We start from the raw sequence: 23006 nt of genomic DNA on the forward strand, positions 1-23006 counted from the left end.
CAATCCAATAACACCTTATTACTTGACAGATCTTTTCATAGAAACTCAAATGGCTTCCATATGAATGTTTGCTCATCTCCAATATTAAGTAAACCAAACAGAAACTTCTTTCAGTTTCCTTCTGAAGATGGAAAAAGAAACATACCAAATTTGTAACTAATTTGTATTTTTCATAACTAACAAACCTTCGGTCTTAACATTAGGATTTACTAGCGCCAAGCTGGAAACCGGTATAATTAAAATAACACTTGTGAGATCCAGGGACTATTGGCATCTATACCAGGTTACGGGGCAAGTATACCCAGAATGCCCTCGGCGTCCTGTGACCCACCAGTTATTTTCCTACCGCCTTTAAGATAAGACGAGTTACTCTGTCTATCTGATTTAAAGCCGGTTTTCAGTTTGCCCGTTTTTTATCCATTTCATTTTAATTTTTCTTATTACTTTTTCTTTCTCTGAGTGTGCTCAGTGTGAGTGTGATCGGTAAGAGTGAGTATAACTTGTTTACTTGTAAGTATTTACATAGTATTTCACTAACACTCGAGTACTTTCAGGTCCTGTCTGTGGCCCTTTCTCAAGAAATGTGAAGGTTGTCAGACTGGGTTAAGGCCCAGCAGTCTTCTAGAACTACTTGTTCATGTCATTTATATGATGGCTGTCCTGATTTCCATTCTCTTGGGAGTTGTTAATCCCCTCTTGTTGTTCTGATATCCTGAGCTGATGGTCAATGGGATTAACCCTTGTGGTAATTGAGTTGGTCATCATCAGTCTGTTGGGCAGAGAACCTATTCTCCAAGTCAGAAAGGTCAATCTTAGCTTCTTTAATATCAAAGCTTGGCTTATGGGATCTTCTGAGGTGAAACCTTTGTTTACTTCTATCACTTTAAATGTCTCTGATGAGTGCTCCTTCCACTACCCTCCTATGACCAGATGTTATTGCTTTGGTTTATTAGCCTACTGTTTTTAAAATCCATCCTAGGGTCATTTTCCCAACAATGCCTAGCTATAGCACTCCCCCCCGCGAGTTGAGCTTTACTGCCCTTCTGTGTTCTTGTGTTCTAGTCCTTATTCACCTACCTGTTTCACCCCACATATTTATCTCCACAATTGCTGCAATTAATAAGTATGTATAATCCCCCTACAATATCTGCATTACTGTCTTCTCCTTCCAATTTATTTTTACATACTTTGTTTTTTACGATGTTATCAAAGCTTGGTTGAGTGCCCCGTTTCTGAACCAATCCGGGTATGCTAAGGCATTAAAGCTTTTATCAATGTAATTTATTTCTTTATCTATCTTGCAAGGGTCACATGTTCTCAATGCCCTAAGAAATAAACCTGCTAGAACACCTATTTTTATATCATAACTGCGCACAGAAAAGAAATGAATATATGAGTTTGTGTGCGGGCTTTCTATATGTGCTGAATCCATATCCTGCTTCTTTCCTTTCTATCTGTATGTCTGAAAAGGGCAGTTTATTATTGTTACTTTTCTCAAAAGTGAATTGGATGTTATCAAACCTATTGAGTTCATCTGGAAAAGTTTCTATTTCCCTTTATCACCTTGCAGAATGGCAAAAATATCATCCACATATCTCCTCCAACCTTTCAATTTTAAGTTAGGGACATTAACATTAGGAACTAGATTGGTCTTGAAATATACCATACAGATGTTAGTGAGTATTGGTGATAATGACCCTGTAGCTACTCCATATTTCTGTTTGTATACTTGTCCCACAAATGTGAAATTAAGTATCACTAACACATAATTTAATCACTCCAGGAAGATGTCTATTTCCATGTTTGAATTGAAAAGGACCTCAATATGTTTAGTCTGAAGAAACTAAAATATTTTATCTAAGGGGACATTGGTGGATAAAGCTACTACATCAACACTAACCATTGTCCCTTTATATTCTTGTTCTTAACTTTTTCTATGAAATATGACAAATTTTCTAAGACAATTTGTATTTTTGTTTAATATGAGATTCTGAAAATATACCCCAGTATCCTAGTTCTCCAGTTAACCACACAGCTAAGTATTTGTTAGGAGATTTCAGACTAAAAACAATTTGGCATAGTGGGCAGCTATCCTTGTGTATTTTGGTATTTTGGGGCTGCCATATACTATATGTTCAAGTTCAGGTAATTTACTTGGGAATAATTTATTGCATAGCATGCCCTTTCCATTACCTAGTTTGCTGATTCTTTTCTTCACATTCTGGTTGAAGGTATTCTGAAGCTTTTGGATTGTAAGAGATTCTCTATTTTAGCGTAGGTAGTTTCATCATCTAGTAGCTCGTACATTTTAACCCTATATTCTGAACTGAACTATTCATGATAACAATGCTACCCACTTTGTCAGCTTTCTTAATTCTAACAACTCTGTATCTTTTTAATACCTGCAGAACGATACTAAATCTCCTTGGCAAGATGGCTGTCCATTACGTCCTATTGTTTCTAGTAGGAAATCTAACAAAAACTTAGCTGTGTAGTTAGCTGGAGAAATAAAAATATACCTAAACATATTTTCAGAATCACATATTAAATATTCAGTAGATTTCATAGAGAAAGTTAAGAACAAGAATATAAAGGGACAATGGTTAGAGTTGATGTAGTAGCTTTATTCGTCATTAGCATACCCGGAATGGTTCAGAAAAAGGGCACTCAACAAAGATAGGAGGATTTTTTACAGAGGAAATGTAGAAAGTACATGGAATAAAGAACACAAGAAAATAGTTGCCCTCTGACTAAAACTAAAAATTACTTCAAAAATGGAAGAAAGTAAATATAAATTTTTGTATAACTTTGATAACACCATAAAAAAGCGATGTAAATATAAATTGAAACAGTAATGCAGATAATGTAGGGGTTATACATAATTTTTAATTGCAGCCATTGTAGAGATAAATATGTGGGGGAACAGGAAAGGGAATAAGGACTAAAGTCCAAGAACACAGAAGGGCAGTACAGCTTAGCTCGCACGGGATTGCTATAGCTAGGCATTGTGGGGAAAAGGACCATAGGATGGATTTGAAAAACAGTAGGCTTATATACAAAAGCAATAACATCAGTCATAGGAGGGTAGTGGAAGGAAAACTCATCAGAGATTAAAGTGATAGAAAGAAACAAAGGTTTCACCTCAGAAGATCCCATAAGCCAAGGTTTGATATTAAAAGAAATTAAGACTGACCCTTCCGACTGGCAAATTGGGTTTTCTGCCCAACAAACTGATGGTGTGTGTGGTAATTGCTTCATAGCAAAGGAAGATAAAGGAAAGGAAAACGCATCTTCGAGAAATTCTGCAATAAGGAGGCTTTCGCGCCCGTGTTGGAGGCGCCTGTTCTCGCGGTTGTTCTAGAATCGTCGGGCGTGTTGCGGAGCGCAACAGGCGCCTAAGTGTCGGGAGAAACGCAGCGAAATATAATGCAATATTCCGTCGAGAGTCTTCTAAGAAGTTCTAGTAATCTCGGGAGCCTGTGACGTTCGCCGTAGGCTCCACCCCCAGAGTGCCGTATAAATACTACGGACGAAGTAGGAGAGAGCAGAGATCATCAGAGAGAGTTCATCAGTTAGTCACAGAGAGATATCCTCAATAAGAGCCACAGATCAGATTAGCAGTGAGAGATCAGCAGCAGCAGAGATCATCCGAGAGAGATAAGAGGAAAAGGGACCGACGAAGGATCAGAAGAAAAGTTGCTCGAGAGTTGGTTGGATTTTGGTCAAGCCGTCTTCAGGAGTGGACGACCGAGTTATCTCGACGTTGAGCAGATTTCAGAAGAAAATGTCCTAGAGGTTTTGGGGAGTTCCTACCTTCCAAGTATCAAGAGTAGACATTATTTTCTACAATGCGGAGTCGAGAGGACGTCCGCAATCGCCGTTCTCCTTTTGTGAAGTCATCGCTTCGAGTCACAAAACTTAACTAGCAAGTATTTGAATTACCTCACTGTTCCCCCAGTTCATGCAGTGTAAGATTCTATTTTTTTATGTAAATAGGAGATACCTGCATTTACCTTTGTTAGTAAGCTTGTAAATAAACCTTTGTTGTGTTAGTGTTTCTTTCTATATTCGTATCCCCAGTATCAACTGTTGGTGTTAAAATACTTTTTTAAAATTTATTTATTTCTTATCGAACCTGAAGCGGACCTCTCTCCAAGAGGCCGTAACATGGTGACAACTCATTTACCTCAGGGGTTAATCCCATTGATCATCAGCTCAGGAGACTGGAAATCAGGACAGCCATCACATAAATGACAGATGAACAAGTAGTTCTAGAAGACTGCTGGGCCTTTACCTAGTCTGACAACCTAGATATCTCTTGAGAAAGGGCCACAGATAGGGGCTCAAAATACTAGAGTGTTAGGGCCTGAAAGTACTTGAGTGTTAAGTAAAACACTATGTAAATACTTACAAGTAAACAAGTTATACTCAGTAATTTTGTGGGTTTCTTTTTCCATCAATATTAAGTACGTTAAGCTAATCATGGAAACTTGCATCTAATTTTGCTTAGCTGGCTTTCTGGATGGAATCTTAAATGAGGGGCAAAATTGAAGTACATTGGAGAGAAGAGTACATTTGAAGATACAAAAGAGTACATTGGAAGAGACAAGTACATTTGAAGAGACAAAGTATAGAACACAAAAAGTAAACAAAATTATGTGCAAAATTCAATGCATCTGAGGGAAGATGCCACTTAGGACTTTTCATGATGTCTACAGTGCTATAACCAGCCCGAGAAGGGCATTTATTAGGCTCAGAGGTCTGGATGATGATAATAATAATAATCATCATAATAATAATAGTGCTATAAACGCATACTAACCCTTATCTGGGCTGACCTAGTTAGAACAAATACATTAAAATTTATCTCTGCTTTATTTCTGAGCAAGTACTTCATCTGTTACATAAGAAAATGATTATGGGAAAGTTAATCACTAAAAAATTTCAGTTTTGACTACATGCTAATTACTCATAACAGGACTATGAAAATGACATTTGTTATGAGAGCTAAATACAGCTATTATGCAAAATAACTACAGTACTAAACCAGGAAGAAATCTGCCCCCATCAGCATACACTTTAGTGCAGAACCCTCATCAGAAATGTGTTCTATGGTATGTTGTTTGTAGTGCTCAGGAACACAGTAAAATAATTTTCACACGCAAAGTACAGATAGGTAATCAGGTGTCCATAACCACAGGAATCTTCAGCAAGTGTACCCTCTTACGCCGAAGCGGTAAAAAAAAAATTGTCTCCCATGTGCCGGAGGTGTTTCAGAGTGAGCGTGGAAGCGGTAAAAATATTTTTTTCAAAAAATCACAGTACGCTTATTTTTCAAGATTAAGAGTTCATTTTTGGCTCCTTTTTTGTCATTGGCTGAAGTTTAGTTTGCAACCATCAGAAATGAAAAAAATTATCATTATCATATATAAATAATGCGATATATGATAGCGCAAAAACGAAATTTCATATATAATTGTATTCAAATCACGCTGTGCGCAAAACGGTTAAAGGTAACAAGTTTCTTTATTTTTCGTTGTAATGAACACTAAATTGCAATCATTTTGGTATATAACACATTGTAAAACGATAAAATCAACACAGAGAAAATATTATCACAAAATAATGCATGAATTCGTAACGCGCCGACGTAAACAATATTTTTTTCAAAAATTCACCATAAATCTAAATATTGTCCTAGAGACTTCCAATTTCTTTCAAAATGAAGACAAATGATTGAATATTACTATACTGTAAGAGTATTACCTTACAATTGCAGTTTTTGACCATATCTGACGAGTTAAAGTTGACCGAATGTCGAATTTTTTTATATATATATTTTTTATATGCAATTATTTCGGAAATAAGAAAAGCTACAACCTTCAAATATTTTTCGTTTTATTCTACATGAAATTGCGCACATTTTCATATATAAAACTCTATGAAATGCCTAATATGAAACAGAGCAAATATTCCAAGAATGGTACGTACGCATTTCGGAGATTTGTGGCGGAGAATCCGTGCGTGGAGGGAAGGAAAGATTTTTTTTTAAATTCACCATAAATCTAAATATTTTGCTAGAGACTTCGAATTTGTTTCAAGATGAAGATAAATGACTGAATATTACTAGACTGTAAGAGTTTTAGCTTACAATTGCGTTTTTCGACCATTTCGGTAGAGTCAAAGTTGACCGAACGTGGTTTTTTTCTTTTTATCGTGATTTATATGCAAATATTTCAAAAATGAGAAAAGCTACAACCTTCAATTATTTATTGTTGTATTCTACATGAAATTGCGCACATTTTCATATATAAAACTTTATGTAATGGCAAATTTAAAATGGTGCAAACACTACCACAATCGCACGTATGATTTTTTCGGAAGAGTTACCGCGGCGCGGGTGTAAAGAAAATGTTATTTTTTCATAAATTCACCATAAATCAAAATATTGTGCTAGAGACTTCCAATTTGTTGCAAAATGAAGGTAAATGCTTGAATATTACTAGAATATAAGCGTTTTAGCTTACAATTGCGTTTTTCGACCATTTCGGTAGTCAAAATTGACCAAAGGTTGAAATTTTGGCAATTATCGTTATTTATATGAAAATATCTCAAACTGATAAAAGCTACAACCATGGGTTGTTTTTAGATGTATTGTGCATGAAATTGCGCACATTTCCATATATAAAACTTTATATAACGGCTAATTTTAAAATGGTGCAAACATTACCACAATCGCATGTATGATTTTTTTCGGAATTGTTATCGCGCAGACGTAAGGAAAAAGTTTTTCATAAATTCACCATAAATCAAAATATTGTGCTAGAGACTTCCAATTAGTTGCAAAATTAAGGTAAATGATTGAATATTACTAAAATATAAGAGTTTTGAGCTTACAATTGCGTTTTTTTGACCATTTCGGTAGAGTCAAAGTTGACCGAAGGTTTGAAAGTTTGGCAATTATCGTTATTTATATGAAAATATCTCAAAACTGATAAAAGCTACAATCATGAGTATTTTATTGTTGTATTCTACATAAAAATTCGCACATTTTCATATATAATACTTCATGTAATGGCTAATTTACAATGGTACAAAAATTATGTCAAAGCGACGAAATAATTTCCGAGATGTGTCACAGATACTTTTTAGTGCAGCAAAAAAGAAATTCGCGCTTGCGCGCCTGCGTAACGATTGTTAACAAAACAACACCTTGATCCGTGAACTCCCAGCATCCCCCAAGGCGCGTGATTCAAAAGTTTTAGGCTGGTAGGCCTATAAGTATTTTTCCGCGAATTTAAAAAAAAACTTTTGTAAGTTGACGTAAAATACGTCCAGTCGGCACACGGGAGACAAAAAATGTCGACGTAAAATACGTCCAGTCGGCGTAAGAGGGTTAAGGTGCATGAATAATTTTTAGTCTCAAGTATCCCAAATAAATACATTATCTTGTTAATTCAATGTTGAAGTTGTGATATGTAGTGATATGTAAGATATGAAATGCTTTGTTTTCTCTTTGTGATAACATTTTAAAGTGTTGTCTCAGTACTAAATGCCTTTAGCCATGGCATAGTACAAAGCGTATGTTCAAATAAATTTGTGCACTGCTTAACTGGGACCTGTAAAAAAGCTTGTTGTTAATTCTATGCAGACAAAAGCCTACATTATATTAGGCTTGAAAACACGCTTTGCTAATGGACACCTCAAACCTTCCAGGATGTGTAATTGAAATTCTAAAAATTATAATGAATAAAAAACTTACGTTCATCAGACTGCTTGGTGTTATAGACATGTGCCGCAAGACTTAAAACTGCGGCAAGATTCTGGGCCAACATTGGATGCTGCTGTTTATACAGCACCAAGAAGCAATTGAAAACGGTAGAATTCTCTTCAAAGTCTTCTCTTAACGGCAAACAACCAAATACAACAGGAAATACCTGCAAGATTAGTAACTTGCTTTATATATGAACCTGTCCATTAAGAACACAAGCTAAAAATAAAATTTAAACAATATAAATTTTCTCATAATTTAGCACATGTTTATGATTGGAGGATTTCCAAGACAAGGCACTTCATTAAAATTTCCAAAACAGATACTAGACTTTTTTTGGACTAAAGCTTTACGTCAATTGTCATATGTCTAAGATTAACCTTTCTTTTCCCATCCCTTTCTAGTTTATTTAAATGAGAAGACAGAACTTACCATTGTTTAATATCCCAATTGATACATTCCTCACATGATAATGAAGAAGAAATTTGACCACTGCATGAAGTGCAAATTGTGTGTAAATCATACTTTAAGGATGTCATCTCATATTACAGCCTTTGCTGCAATAACGAGTTGGCGATGAATTAGCGTCCGAAATTGTCAACATTAAAAAGATATCTCAAAGTTAGCGTCAGACATTCTCAACATCAAAAAAAATACCTCAGTCAAAAAGTAGAAAATATAATTTTTCATTATAAAATTTATCTGGATACATACTTACCTACTATTAATGTTTACTGTATCTCTGCACTTAGGCAAGTCGGCATTCAAACAAAAAATTGAATGGCTGCTAGTTTATCGGTTCTCCACCAGGTGTGTTTTGAATGTTTTAGCTCATCAGAATTCTCCTTGACAGCCCACTATGTTTATATTATTTGAGATGAATCTCACCTACTGTTAAATGTCAGCTCATTTCCACATTAAGAGGAGGACGGTGGAAAAAAAATCCGCTTAGCCAATAGAGCTAAAGGTACCTTGCATTAAATCCAAAACATTCTTACCTGATCCGGAATCCTTTCTGGATTTTACTTTCACCATTAGTTGGATTCCATTCAGGGAGCAAGGCCTTACCTTACCTTACAGACCTTACATCTTGTTGCGGGTTGCCCCAGGTCCCTCAGTGTGAGAGGCACCTCTAATGTCTACCAGAGAGTTGCTAGTACATCTTCCGGTATATTTTGCATCTTCCATCTTGGATGGTCTGGGATGCAGTTTAGATATTTGTCGAGCTTATTCTTAAACACATCTACGCTCACTCCTGATATATTCCTCAGATGAGCTGGCAACGCATTGAATAGACGCTGCATTATCGATGCTGGTGCGTAGTGGATTAATGTCCTGTGTGCTTTCCTTATTTTTCCTGGTATAGTTTTTGGGCACTATTAATCTACCTCTGCTTGCTCTTTCTGATATTTTTAGTTCCATGATATTTTCTGCTATTCCTTCTATCTGTTTTTGTTCCATGCCTGAATTATCATGTAGCGTTCTCTTCTCCTCTAGACTATATAATTTTAAGAATGTAGTCTTTCCCAGTAGTCAAGGTCTTTAACTTCTTCTATTCTAGCTGTAAAGGACCTTTGTACACTCTCTATTTGTGCAATATCCTTTTGATAGTGTGGGTACCATATCATATTGCAATATTCAAGTGGACTACGAACATATGTTTTATAAAGCATAACCATGTGTTCAGCTTTTCTTGTTTTGAAGTGCCGTAACAACATTCCCATTTTTGCTTTACATTTTGCCAACAGAGTTGCTATTTGATCATTGCATAAACATGTTCCTATTCATCATCACACCAAGGTCTTTAACTGCTTCCTTATTTGTGATTGTCTCATTATTAGGTACCCTTATATGCATATAGCTTTCTTTCTCTGTCTCCATAATTTATTGATTCAAATTTATCAGAGTTAAATACCATCCTATTTACCTCTGCCCAATCATATACTTTGTTAAGGTCTCTTTGTAGAGCGTTCCTATCTTCATCACAAGTAATTTCTCTACTTATTCTTGTGTCATCTGCGAAACTACTCACTACCGAATCCTTAACATTATTGTCTATGTCTTCAATCATAATAACAAACAGTATTGCAGCTAACACCGTACCTTGCGGCACACCGGATATTACCTTAGCTTCATCCGATTTCTCGTCGTTTGCAATAACTATCTGTTTTTCTGTTGTGTAAAAATTCTTTTAACCATCTTCCTACTTTATCCACGATATTGTGTTTTCTAATTTTCTTCGCTAATATATTATGGTCTACTTTATCAAAAGCTTTTGCAAAGTCTAAATAAACCACATCTGTTTCATTTCCGCTTTTCATATTTTTGAATATGTTCTCACGGTGGACTAACAGTTGGGTTGTGTACTTTTTCCGGGTACGAAACCATGTTGTCCTTTATTAAACAAATTATTTTTTATTAAATGTTTCATAATATTTTTCTTCATTACCTTTCATACACTTTCATAATATGTGATGTTAGACTCACAGGCCTATTAATTACTTGCCTCTAGTCTTGATCCACTTTTGAAAGTAGGGGTAATATATGCTAATTTGTGCTCATCATAAATCTTGCCTGTATCTACACTTTGTCTTAATAATATTGCAAGTGGCTTTGCGATAGAATGAACTACTTTCTTTAACAAAATAGCAGTAATTCCATCAGGCCCTGCAGCAGCTCCATTTTTAATTTCATTAATAGCCTGCACAATATCAGCTTCATTAATATCTATGTCAGCTAAATATTCACTATTTGTTTTCATCCCCCTTTACTTCTATATCATTATCTTCATTATCTATTCTTGGGGTGAATTCTCTCTTATATCGTTCTGCCCAGTATGTTGCAAATTTCCTTTTTTTTCATTCGTTAATCTCCCTTCAATTCTTAGAGGGCCTATTTGTTCTATTCTTCTTTTATCATCTTCTTCGCATATGAGTATAATAGTTTGGGATTTTGCTTGATATTTAATAGGGTTTTTCTTCCAAGTCCCGTTTTTTCATTTTCTTTGATTGTATAATCTTTTGTCTGCATTTTTTCTATCTTACTTTTTTAGTTCCTTATAACTTTCCATGCATTTTTTTTTTTTTGCTAGACCTTTTTTCCACTTTCTGATTTTCTGGAACAAGATCCTTCTGTCTCTTGGTATGCATGACTGATGTTACTTTTCTTCTTCGGTATATTTATTTATCCACTATTTTCTCTAATATTTTATATATCTCCGTATTTACCTTTATGTCATCACTTACGAAAATATTATCCCAATCTTTGTTTAATTCTTCATTATTTTCTGACCATTTTTTGTATTTTTACTGTAGAAGTTGTATTTTCCATATCCTTCCCACTTTTTCATTTCTTGCTTATCTCTGTTTTCACTTGCTTTGGAATGGACTGTTAATTCTATGACATTATGGTCTGAAATACTCGCATTATAAACTATTATTTCTTTAAACATAATTCATCTCGTTCACAAATACTAGGTCTAAAGTATTTTCCTTTCTTGTTGGCAGGTGATTTATTTGTTGAATGTTGTATTCTAGTAGCATATCTAATAGCTTTTCAAATTGCCTCTTATCTCTGCACTACTATTGAACTCTCTTTTTATATGTATAAGTACATCCACAATCTCCTATTCGTTCTTTCCAGTCTACGAAAAGGAAAGTTGAAGTCTCCAGATAGGAGAATAGTCCAGTCCTTGTGATTTCTACATATATCATCCAATTTTTCTATTATTAAGTCAAACTCTTTAGTATTAGGAGGTCTATATATTACTATGTTCATTAATTTTCAGATTCAAATTCTACCGCTATTAGTTCACATTCTGAGTTACTATATTTCTCATATATTTTTTCCTTGTTTTTTGTCTTTCCATATATTGCGGTTCCCCCTTGATTCCTATTTTTTCTATCTGATCTTTAAGTTTGAAACCCATTTTTATTTGATCATCAGTTTCCCAGTCTTTTGGAATAACCAGGTTTTCCCACTTATATTCATTAATATCTATTTTCTTTTCAATTTGGGTTGTTAAGTTCCTCTAAAGTACTCTATTTTTCTTTTGAGTTACTCGTAAAACTAAACCCTGCGCATTCATCACTATGATGGTTTGCGCTGTTTTCTCCTTCATTTAATATTGGTAATAATAAGGATTTTCCATGTCTCTCCGTTCTGGTATGTTGTTCTTTTTTTTCATTTCCAGAAATTCTGACATTAAAAAATCCAACTTTTCCATAATATTTGTTCTTCCTTCATCATAATTATTCATTTTGTGTCTGAATCTGCAATTTTCTCCATATCTGCAATATCCCTTGGCATAATAAAAACAGTTATTATCTCTTGAGTAGAATCTCTTGGAGCTGATGCATTGAAATTTTTTGCTGGCACCCCTGCATATCTCGTTGATGGCTTGCTTTTTTCTTTTACCTGATATTCTTCATTCCTCTCTTTATTTGTTTCTTTCTTATTTTGGATTTTATTGCTTGATTGGTTATTTATTTGATTATTTTTCATGGCTACAGGGTCATATATTTACATTTTTTGTCGAACTTACATCCTTTTCCTTCTTTTAGGTTTTTGCATATTTTTGGATGTAGATCTCTGCAATCATCCTCATATCCATCTAAGTTATGCACATTTACCATATATTCATAGTTGTGACATACCTTAGGATGTTGTGTAGTAACATTTTTCTCCATATCTGCAATTCCCTCTTTTCAAAAGGTTGCAGACTTTGTCTTTTTTGTTTATTTTTTCCATCCTTTCTTTCCCGTCGTTGTGTAGATCTGGGTAGAGCCTCTTCGGCATTTTCTTTTGTGCTGTCATATCGTAATTTATTTCTTCGTAGGTATGCTGCTTTATAGCCTCATATGTAGTATCAATGAGTATCTCTGCATCCATACTTTTATCTTGTTCTTTGTTTTCCTTATCTTTTTCTGTCATTTCAGTTTTGTTTACTTCTCTTACGTTTTCCTCTTCTTCTTCTTCTTCTTCCTCTTCTTCTTCTTCTTCATCCTCAACTATTTGTACATTCAATCTTGATTTAATAACATTGTCTATCCATGGTAGACATGTTGAGCAAAAAATTCTTGTGTCTTTTCTCATATCTTGCATTACCTCAGCACACTGTGGATGGGTCGGAATGTTGCATGCAGCACATTTTCTGATTAGGTTTTGTGGATTAACTATGCTATACCACACCTTACACAGTTTACATGCTTTTGGCATTCTTTTTCCTAATGCATCAATTAGGATATTCACAAGGTTCACTTTATTCATTTTCTTTGTCGGAATATGTTGGTTATGTATATTTTCTTTATGAGTCTCTTGACCACTTGGATTTTATTTGGAACTTCTTCAATTATTTTCAAGATGTTTTCATTTGATTTGTTCCAGTTTGAAGGATTGTATCCTTCTAATATATCTATGAATGATTTTGTATCTTTTTGGTTAGGACTGTTGCTGATTTCATAGATCAGAAATGCCAGTTCCCTTCCTGCTACCTCATCGTATTGCGAATCTGCCAAGCAAGCTAAATCTCGCCATTTTTTTCCGCAGTTTGGAGCTTACTGCCTCTTGTTCTGATTTACAGTATTTCACTTGATAAACTAACTAGAAGACGCTTTATCTACTATTTCCACACTAATCTTATCACTGATAGTTCACGAACACTTCTAGATATTTCTCAAATTCTAGACGTATGTTAAACTTGTGATATTTGTTGATTAATCTGACTTCGACCAGGAACGTCTCACCAAGCAAGATGACTACTATGGAGAGTAGTCATCATACATGTGCAGCAAAGTGCAGCTTTACAGAGAAAACCACTTCAATTCAGCCAGAATGAAAAAGCAGCAGTGAGGGGACCTCTGTGCATAGGTCCAAAAGCCCTATAAAATGACAGTCACTTAAAATAAATACCTTAATGATATAAAGGTACGCTCCTATACAAAACTTGTACCTTCAATCTCTCCAAAATATTAAAACCTGGGATTTAAACAAGAGAGCCTAGGCCTGCTCTTTCTTTGGTTCAGGACAAGACTATCCACTACTAATAGCAGGTTAAGGGCTTTACTGTTTTTCCACACCATTCTGTACTTAAGATAATGAGGAGGTAAAACCCAAATTGCTCTTCACTTCTACTGCGCCACATCAATCGTATCTACATTGACTCATCAATCCTATCCTGAAGCGACAAATTGACATAACAATAAATGGAGTTATAATGGCTGCTTACACTATGAATGTTTACCTTCCATAAAGGTAAACAATATGGAGCTATTGCGACTTCTCATGCCCTAGCCTAATCAAATATGCCAGAGGACCTTGTGTTCTTTGACGACAAAGACATTCTAGGTTTCTAAAACAAAGGTTAACTTTGCCTCTTCCAGGCTTAACCTTCAAAAAATACATTCTAGGTTTTCAAAAATCACAAAAAGTGTTAACTTTGCCTCCCCAAGGCTTAACCGTTGGCAGAGAGAGCTAGGTTTTCTAAAACCACCAAACAAAAGGTTAATTTTAACCGTTGACAACAATATCTAGGTTTCCTAAAACCACAAAATGTTAACTATGCCTTCCAGGATTAACCTTCAACAAAGATGTTCTAGGTTTCTAAAAGGATAACTACCTCTTCCAGGCTTAACCTATATGATTAAGTTTTAATTGCCCAACAGGACAGAGAAGCATTTCCTCTTCTTCCCCTCTAAGGTGGTTACAATGGAATTCTTACAGTTCACTGTAAAACGTAGCCTTAACATCACCCTCAGCTCTTGAGGCAAGAGATAAAATAGCATTCCCTTTACAACAGCTCAAAGAAGGGTGCTGACAATAAATTTACTCATTAACTGCTGATAGTGCTAAATAAAAGGTTTCATAGTAAATAATTCAGATTAAGTTTAGAACAGCATCTAAACTCCAGAGAGAGACTGATATACAGATGAAGGGGCTTCAATCTCAACGCCATACAGTGCTGATCCTCAGCAAGATCTAAAAGCACATGATGCAATACCAAGGAAAGTATGGAACGATACCTTTGAAAGCAGAGAAAGTAGACAGCAAAAAGTCTCACTATCCTTTCTGGATTTTACTATCACCATTAGTTGGATTCCATTCAGGGAGCAAGGCTCTCATACATGTGCAGCAAAGTGCAGCTTTGCAGAGAAAACCACTTCAATTCAGCCAGAATGAAAAAGAAGCAGTAAGGGGACCTCTGTGCCTAGGTCCAAAAGCCCTATAAAACAACAGTCACTTAAAATAAATACTTTTATGATATAAAGGTACGCCCCTATACAAAATTTGTACCTTCAATCTCCTCTGAATATTAAAACCTGGGATTTAAACAAGAGAGCCTAGGCCTGCTCTTTCATCGGTTCAGGAAAAAACTACCCACTACTAATAGCAGGTTAAGGGCTTTACTGTTTTTCCACACCATTCTGTACTTGAGACATTGAGCAGGTAAAACCCAAATTGCTCTTCACTTCTACTGCGCCTCATCAATCGTATCTACAGTGCCTCATCAATCCTATCCTGAAGCGACAAATTGACATAACACTAAATGGAGTTATAATTGCTGCTTACACTATGAATGTTTACCTTCAATAAAGGTAGACAATATGGAGCTACAGCGACTTCTCATGCCCTAGCCTAATCAAATATGCCAGAGGATTTTGTTCTTTGACAATGACATTCTAGGTTTCTAAAACAAAAGTTATCTTTGCCTCTTCCAGGCTTAACCTTCAACAAATACATTCTAGGTTTTCTAAAACCACAAAACAAAAAGTTAACTTTGCCTCCCCCAGGTTTAACTGTTGGCAGAGAGAGCTAGGTTTTCTAAAACCACCAAACAAAAAGTTAATTTTGCCTCTTCCAGACTTTATGACAACGACATCATATCCTTGACAGATGGTAAGAGAAGTCCCATATGGTGGAAGTCCAGAAAATCCAGGAGAGTGGCAAAATCCACCATTGAAGCAGAAGCCCTGAGTGTTGGGGAGGCTATAGAAGAATTGATATATTTCAAGCATTTGAAGTGGTGTAAATAGCAAGATATTAAAAATAGATATTGCAGCAATAAGGGAAACCATAGAATCTGGGGAAATAAAGGAAGTGAGATGGATAAAAGGAAAGAATCAAGTAGCTGATGTATTAACGAAAGCAGGAGTTTCAGGCAAAAATATTAGAAATTATATAGAGGGTAAAATTTTTGGAGAATAAAGGAAATTAGAGGGGACTAGGTTAGGAAGCAGTCGGAGGGGAGGGAGAAAGATATAAGTGTGATTATATATTATATATCAGTTTAGTCAAGTTATTTAATTTTTATTGTTGTTATTTTCTGCATTGTCAAAATATGGTGGATGTCCAATGTATGGGTAGCATATGGTTGATTTTAGAAGGTATCTATTGATGTATATTTGTGTTGTAATGTCATAGGATGTGACGTCATAGAAGACAAGATAGCGGTGGCGTCTGGTGAATGTAAATAATAACAGTGGAGAAGGAGACACGTTCATGGGTTGTTTAGCTCTGTCGGATAGGAGTTTTTGGGTTGTAAGTCTTGTAGTGATGTTGTTCAAAGGTGTAGGGTAGAGTATACTGGGCCCGGAGAATGTGAACAGTTGGGTAGATTGCACATTTGTGTTCAAGAGTCGAGATCACCTGGCAACAGGAAGCGAAACTTGTCGATAGAAGGCGACAGCAGTTGAGTACTGTATTGCATCCACAACTCTATGAAAGGGGACACTCTTAAACGACTCACGGACTCAACTACATCCACACCAGGAGGAGGAGGAGGAGGAGGAGGAGGAGGGAGGAGGGGAGGAGGAGGAGGAGGTAGGAGGAGGAGGAGGAGGATGGAGGGATGCTAGGAGGAGGAGGAGGATGATGAGGAGGAGGAGGAGGAGGAGGCAGGAGGAGGAATAATTACAACTCTCCAGCCTCATCCGAAAGAGTCAACATACTTGAAAGCATTCCTATACGACACATCATTAGACAGCTCTGAACGAATAATATCTAGCTTGAAAGAACTAGAATAATATCTAGCTTGGAAAGAACCTTAGATACTATAAACATTATAGACTTGAAAGAAAAAAATTAATCGAGGCAGTAGTAAGAGATTTGCCGATAGCCAAAGAAAAAGCATACAAAGAACGAACCCAAGCATTTCGACGAAGAAAGGAGGAATAGGCTAGCAGACGAGAATTTAGAATAACCAACACATGCAATATCGGAATATGTAAAACGCTCTACAGACACATTATTATCTCAATAAAGCTGTCTATATCATATATCATTAATCCTAAGCATGCTATAACCTCAAACTAGGTGCCAATGACATCAGAATGCGCATAAGGAGCTTAGATTAGTTTACCAAAACTGTCCTTAGGTGAATGCACTGAACAAAATTCAGACTGTGAAAAGGGCAAAGTAGGTATTGGAGAGCACAGAACCTCATCGTCTCAACACCAACCCAGCAAGGAGAATTCTGACAAAAGCTAACATTCAAATCATACCTGGTGGAGAACAGGTAAACTAGACAAGTCATCTGGGCAGCTAGTTGATTTTTGTTTTTTGTTTTGTTTGAATGCTAACTTGCCTAATTGGCACGGGGATATAGCTAACTTTAACAGTAGGTAAGATTCATTCTATAATAACTTTTAGTCCAAACGTGAGGAAGAAGCCTTTATCCAAAATTCCAAATGAAAAGCTCCCAATAGTAATCTGTACCTCACCAATTAGCGAACAACAGGTAACCAACTTGAATTTCAAATCGGTTAGCTGAGGATTGACAATCTCTGTCCTCAACCGGTAGAAACAATTTGTCGGTTCTTTGCCCAGTTGTTCCTCTCTCTCTCTCCTGATAGCAGGCAAGACTATTACCACACCAAATTGATAAAGATTTGCTACCAGAGATTTCAAATTTTAGCTGCTGTTAGTTAAAATCTGTAGCTATTTAATTTCTGGGTAAGTTGCACACACACAGTGGATGTTTGTTATTGAAATTGGATAGCTCAAGTCCATTCACTGGTGCATTATAATAAAATTAAAACTGTACAAATACTATATTTGATTACCTTGCCTTTAAAAGTCATAATAAAACTCCATTACTGTTCCTAATACTACTGTATAATGTGAACCAAATTCCTTGCTTCTCAAACATCAATTTAATTGCTTCTCAAACCTCAATTTAACTGCTTCTCAAACCTCAATTTAACTCTATTCTACTCACATCCAACCCATAGGGGCTCAACTTTCTAAGAATTAACTTTTGGAAAAGGATTGATAATCTCATAGTGAGAGTATTCAGTCAATCAGTATGCAGTTCATAGCCAACAATGCAAAGAACTTGCCTGCTCCATGGGTACATTGCCTGGACTAGTTGCAATCAGTCTTGCCACGGCACCACAAATATTGTCAACAGCTCGCGGGAAGGATTCCTTGCTAAGAGCCTCAGATAATGCTGTTAAGATGTTGGGGTAATGCCCTAAAATAGCTTCACCACCTGAGGATATGATAAATTCCAAATTAAGAAAATACTAGGAATGTAAATAAGGAAAAAATTCAGCTAAAAATAAGCAAGGATAAATATACAACAAAAAAAATATGTAAAGCGGACACTATCAATAACAAATCAGTAACTACAAGTAAAAAGGAGTTCCGCATTGGACGAGTGGTTAACATGCTTGCCTACCGATTGGGTAGTCCAGAGTTTGAGTCCCTGTCCTGCCAATGTGGAATCAGAGGAATTTATTTCTGGTGATTATAAATAAATTTCTCGATATAATGTGGTTTGGATCCGACAATAAGCTGTAGGCCCCGTTGCTAGGTAACCAATTGGTTCCTTGCCATGTAAAAATATCTAATCCTTCCTGCCAACCCTAGGAGTGCTGTTAATCAACTCAGTGGTCTGGTAAAACTAAGATATACTCACAAGTAAAACATTCTGTAAGCATGATGTACTTCTACATATACTACCAAGCTAAATCTCTAAAATCGTGGAGAGGACTCAAAAATACAAAATGTTTTCAGAGTCCTTTAGCAATGCTTAAAACAAGATCTGCAAGGCACAGTACAGTATAGTAGGAAGACCCTAATCAAATATAACTCACCATGCTGACCAAGAACTCCTAAACCATAAATGGAATTTGAACGGACTTCATCATCCTCGTCCCGTGCACCCGTCTGGAAAAGTGGGAGAAGCTGTGGCACAAACTGCCCACTAGCAGAGCCAAGAGCTTCTACAGCCTCTGCTAAGGTTCCTAAACTAAAGGACCTCTCGGCAACACTGCAACCCTTCTTCTGGAAGGATAAAAAAGAAGTTTCACACTGAATATTATACCAGTTGTTTACTGTACTTCAAGGTTGCAGTAGAAAAATGATACACCAATATATGCCAAACGAGGACACATTACTTTTGGGAGAAGCAAAACTACAGTCCTTGGCAGCACTGAAGTAATATTACATTAACACTGCCGATGTAATATCATGTACACTTACTGTTTTATTGGCAAACAGAGGCAACAACTGGCTGAACTGTGTAGCAAATTCTGCTTGAGTCATTGCTTTACCAAGACTTGGAACCACTTCTCCAGCATATTCAATAAGCATCTCATCATGTTCTGCCTCACCTTCATCTTCACTACTTGCTTCATCTGCCATATCTTGACACATAGTCTGCAGAAAAAAAAAAATGAAAATTCTGAATACTACTTTCTATAAGAAAATTACTATTATGCAGCAACCCACCAACTGTTTTTATTGAACACCAGAACTATAAATGGCTTTAACAAAATTACCAGGTGCAAAGACACTCAAGTTTACAATATCTATCTTTCAGTCTCTCTCTCATATACTATATTTGGATCTTACGAGTTAAAGTGATTTTAAGCCAATAATAAACCTAGCTGAAAAAAGGACAACTGGAGAATTATCATAAATATGATATAAATTTGGTACTATTGAGCTAACTTACCTTCTTCAACATAACATCACTGACACAATTCATTATAGCCTCAAGATGTCCCTGAGGTGCTAATACTGGAGGACCTGCTTCCTTTAACACTTCTGCATACGCTTCTAAACATGCCATGACAACAGAACGCTCCTCGTCTGTCCGAATTAGCTCTGACAACTTGGGTATAAGTACCTGAATCCATTTCTGGAATCCTAAAAAAAAAAAAATCATTATCCTTCAATATGAAATGAAATAGAACAATGGGAGATAAGACATCTTATTTTCAATTTTATTTGACAAGTAGTATACAGTATACAAAAGTCTGCACTTCACAGGACTTTCTTCAACCTTTCTGTAGTGACTGCCCAAGATTACATTAATTTTAAGTAGAGCTTGTATAAATGCTGGATAATAACACAAATTACGTAACACCAAACTTTAGTTAATTATCATATTTTTTCAATTACCAAATGGGAATCTTGGCAAGCATGCCTTGTATAATACTATTTAACAGTTTAGTTCTTAAAATTTGATGTTGCAATTAAAATAACTAAAAATGCTGATCTTAAAAAACAAGAACTTGTTCCAAAATGTATTACATATTTACTTTTTGTGACAAAGGGACAGTACAAAAAATTACCGGCCAAACTTGGCAGCATATGAAGGTATTCATCAACCAAGCTGGGTGACATATTTAAGAACATTTAAAAAAAGACATACCATATATTTCAGTGTATAAGACGACCTTTAGATAAGAAGAGGTAAAAAATCATGGCAAATTTTCATGAATTTATCTCATATCTGTAGTATAAGACGGCTTCTCACTTACAAATCCAAAATTTATTCTGGAGTGCTTCTTTACAGAAATTAAACAGTACAAATATTTTCATAATAATGATGACTTAAATGAAGGTTGTTATGCATTTTGTATCCAATTACAGTATTACTATTACTTTTATCATATTCTTACTGTAATACAGATCATAGACATCATGTATTCTCAAAATCTTGGCTGATCGAGCACATATTATTGATATCTTCATTGCGATTAGTTGTCAGAAGATAGTTTTTTTTGTATGGTGTTTATATATTGCATGGAACCAGTGGTTACTCAGCAGAGAGACCAACACCTTTATGTAACTTCTGAACCATGTCGAGCGAACTTCAATCACCAGAAATGCTTATTTCACACCCCTCAGTGGAATGCTCAAGAATCGAACTCGTGGCCTCTGAGGTGGCACGCCAACACCATACCGAAAGCCACCGAGGCGCTTAGAAGAGATATAATTCGGAGATACATTTTCTCGTAAATTAACGAAGTTTGGTTGAAAACATGCACACATTACTTCATTGTATAAGCATTAGGTGTGACTTCTCCAGTTCTAAATATCACTTTCGCGTGGCCGTTATTCATTTTACTCAGCCTTGCCTACAACCTGCAGCTTCAATTTACTAGTACAGGCGGCCCGCGGTTAATGGAGCAATCGCTAAGCTGCGAATCGGTTTTACGGCTGTCGTCAAGAATATTCATTAAAAAAAAAAAAAAAAAAAAAAAAAAAAAAAAAAAAAAGGTATTTTAAGGTATTCTTACGGCACAATTTTCGGTTAACAGCGCCGCTAGCGGCTTTGTCTATTGAGTACATACATCTGTAGAAATACTGTTCAGACCATAAAGGTTAATACAAATATCAAAAAATTTATTGTGAGTTATTACATAGGTATGAGGGTCAACAATATGGCCCTGACGCTGTTCTGTCTACAGTGGTCCCCCCGTATTCGCGGGGGATGCGTACCAGACCCCCCCGTGAATAGTTAGAACCCGCGAATGTTTGAAACCCCTATAAAAACGCTAAAAACAGCCTATTTTGTTAGTAAAACTCAAGAAAAACCACAAAAAATTTTCATACTTGGTTTTTTAAATAGTTTTATCACAAAAAGTGCATTTTATGATGAAATTGATAAAAAAAACCAGGAATTTGTGGATATTTCTCATAGAAAAATACAGCGAATGCGCGAATTTTCCGCAAATAATGCAGGGAAACGTTCCCGAGAGAAATCCGCAAATGTGTGAGTCCGCGAATACGGGGGGTCCACTGTATAATATAGTTAAATAAGAGCAAATTTATCTATGGATGTGTCAATTTATAAATGTTAATGCTTTTATGTTTAAAATGTGTATGAAAATGTATTATGTATAGGGTATTTTTATTTCTACACATAAATATGACACAAAGGCAGCTTTTGAAAATGCCCTCCAGTTATCAAAGCGGATGTTTTTTCATGCTCTTCCGAAAAATATAGCTAAATAAAGTGCAAATTTAGCGATCGATGTGTCGATTTATAAATGTTCATGTTTTTATGTTTAAATTGTGTATGAAAATGTATTACATATAGGCTATTTTTATTTCTGTGCATAAATATGATACAAAGGAAGCTTTTGAAACTGCCCTCTACGTTATCAGAGGATGTTTTTTCATGTTCGTTCTTGTCCGCCGCTGCCTGCCTCTCTTCCGAAAATATAGTAAAAAAGTGCAAATTTAGCGATCAATGTGTCAATTTTATAAATGTTCATGCTTTTATGTTTAAAATGTCTGAAAATGTATCACATATAGGGTATTTTTATTTTTGTACATAAATATGATACAAATTACAGCAGCTTTTGAAAGTGCCTCCGCATATATCAGGATATTTCTTCATGTTCGTTCTTGTCTGCCGCTGTTCCGAAAAATGCATTACAAAGACTTCACATTGTTATATTTTATTAATTTGGGAGCTAATTATAACTCATTTTGTTAATTAAACTTTAGCTTTATGTTATAAGTTTTCATGCATTTATGTTTAAAATGTGTATGAAAAATGTATTACAGGGTATTTTTTAAATTTTTGTACATAACTATGATACAGTGGCAGTTCGCATGTCCATTTGAAGTCTTTGTAACAGCCCATCACATGTTGAAGACAATAGGTTGTTCAATCGTGCCCGAATATAAATTTTAATTTATATAATTGAATCACGTTTTTATAACAAATTATATTTACAATTGTTGCGTAAATTAATTTTAAGACAAAACTCACGTACTCATTTGATTTTGCAAAACTGCAATTTGTTTGTTTTTCCATGGGATAGAAGTACAAAATATAACTGTGCAACTTGGTCAATTTTTTGCTTTGTTACGCGAGCAAAAAATTGAGGTACGACCATACGAGCTCGAGATGCCGCCTGCTACGTAGATGGCATAGTGACGAAAATTAAGATAAACACAGAAGAAAAAGTAAATATGCATCTTTTCCAACAAT

At 35.6% G+C, this 23006-nt stretch overlaps 1 protein-coding gene across 2 annotated transcripts in view; it reads right to left on the reverse strand.

Annotated features, from left to right (window-relative positions):
- LOC135206649 (importin-4-like) overlaps window positions 1-23006 on the reverse strand; it is an 87879-nt gene that overhangs the window by 2389 nt on the left and 62484 nt on the right. For both annotated transcript variants that reach the window (XM_064238002.1, XM_064238003.1), the window contains exons 15-19: window positions 19728-19921; window positions 19253-19429; window positions 18865-19054; window positions 18106-18257; window positions 7763-7937 (exon numbers count right to left, since the gene is read on the reverse strand). In XM_064238002.1, the coding sequence (XP_064094072.1) occupies window positions 7763-7937; window positions 18106-18257; window positions 18865-19054; window positions 19253-19429; window positions 19728-19921 (888 nt within the window). The remainder of the gene's footprint in view (window positions 1-7762; window positions 7938-18105; window positions 18258-18864; window positions 19055-19252; window positions 19430-19727; window positions 19922-23006) is intronic.

Source organism: Macrobrachium nipponense, chromosome 31, assembly GCF_015104395.2.
Source record: "Macrobrachium nipponense isolate FS-2020 chromosome 31, ASM1510439v2, whole genome shotgun sequence".
NCBI classification, from domain to species: Eukaryota; Metazoa; Arthropoda; class Malacostraca; order Decapoda; family Palaemonidae; genus Macrobrachium; species Macrobrachium nipponense.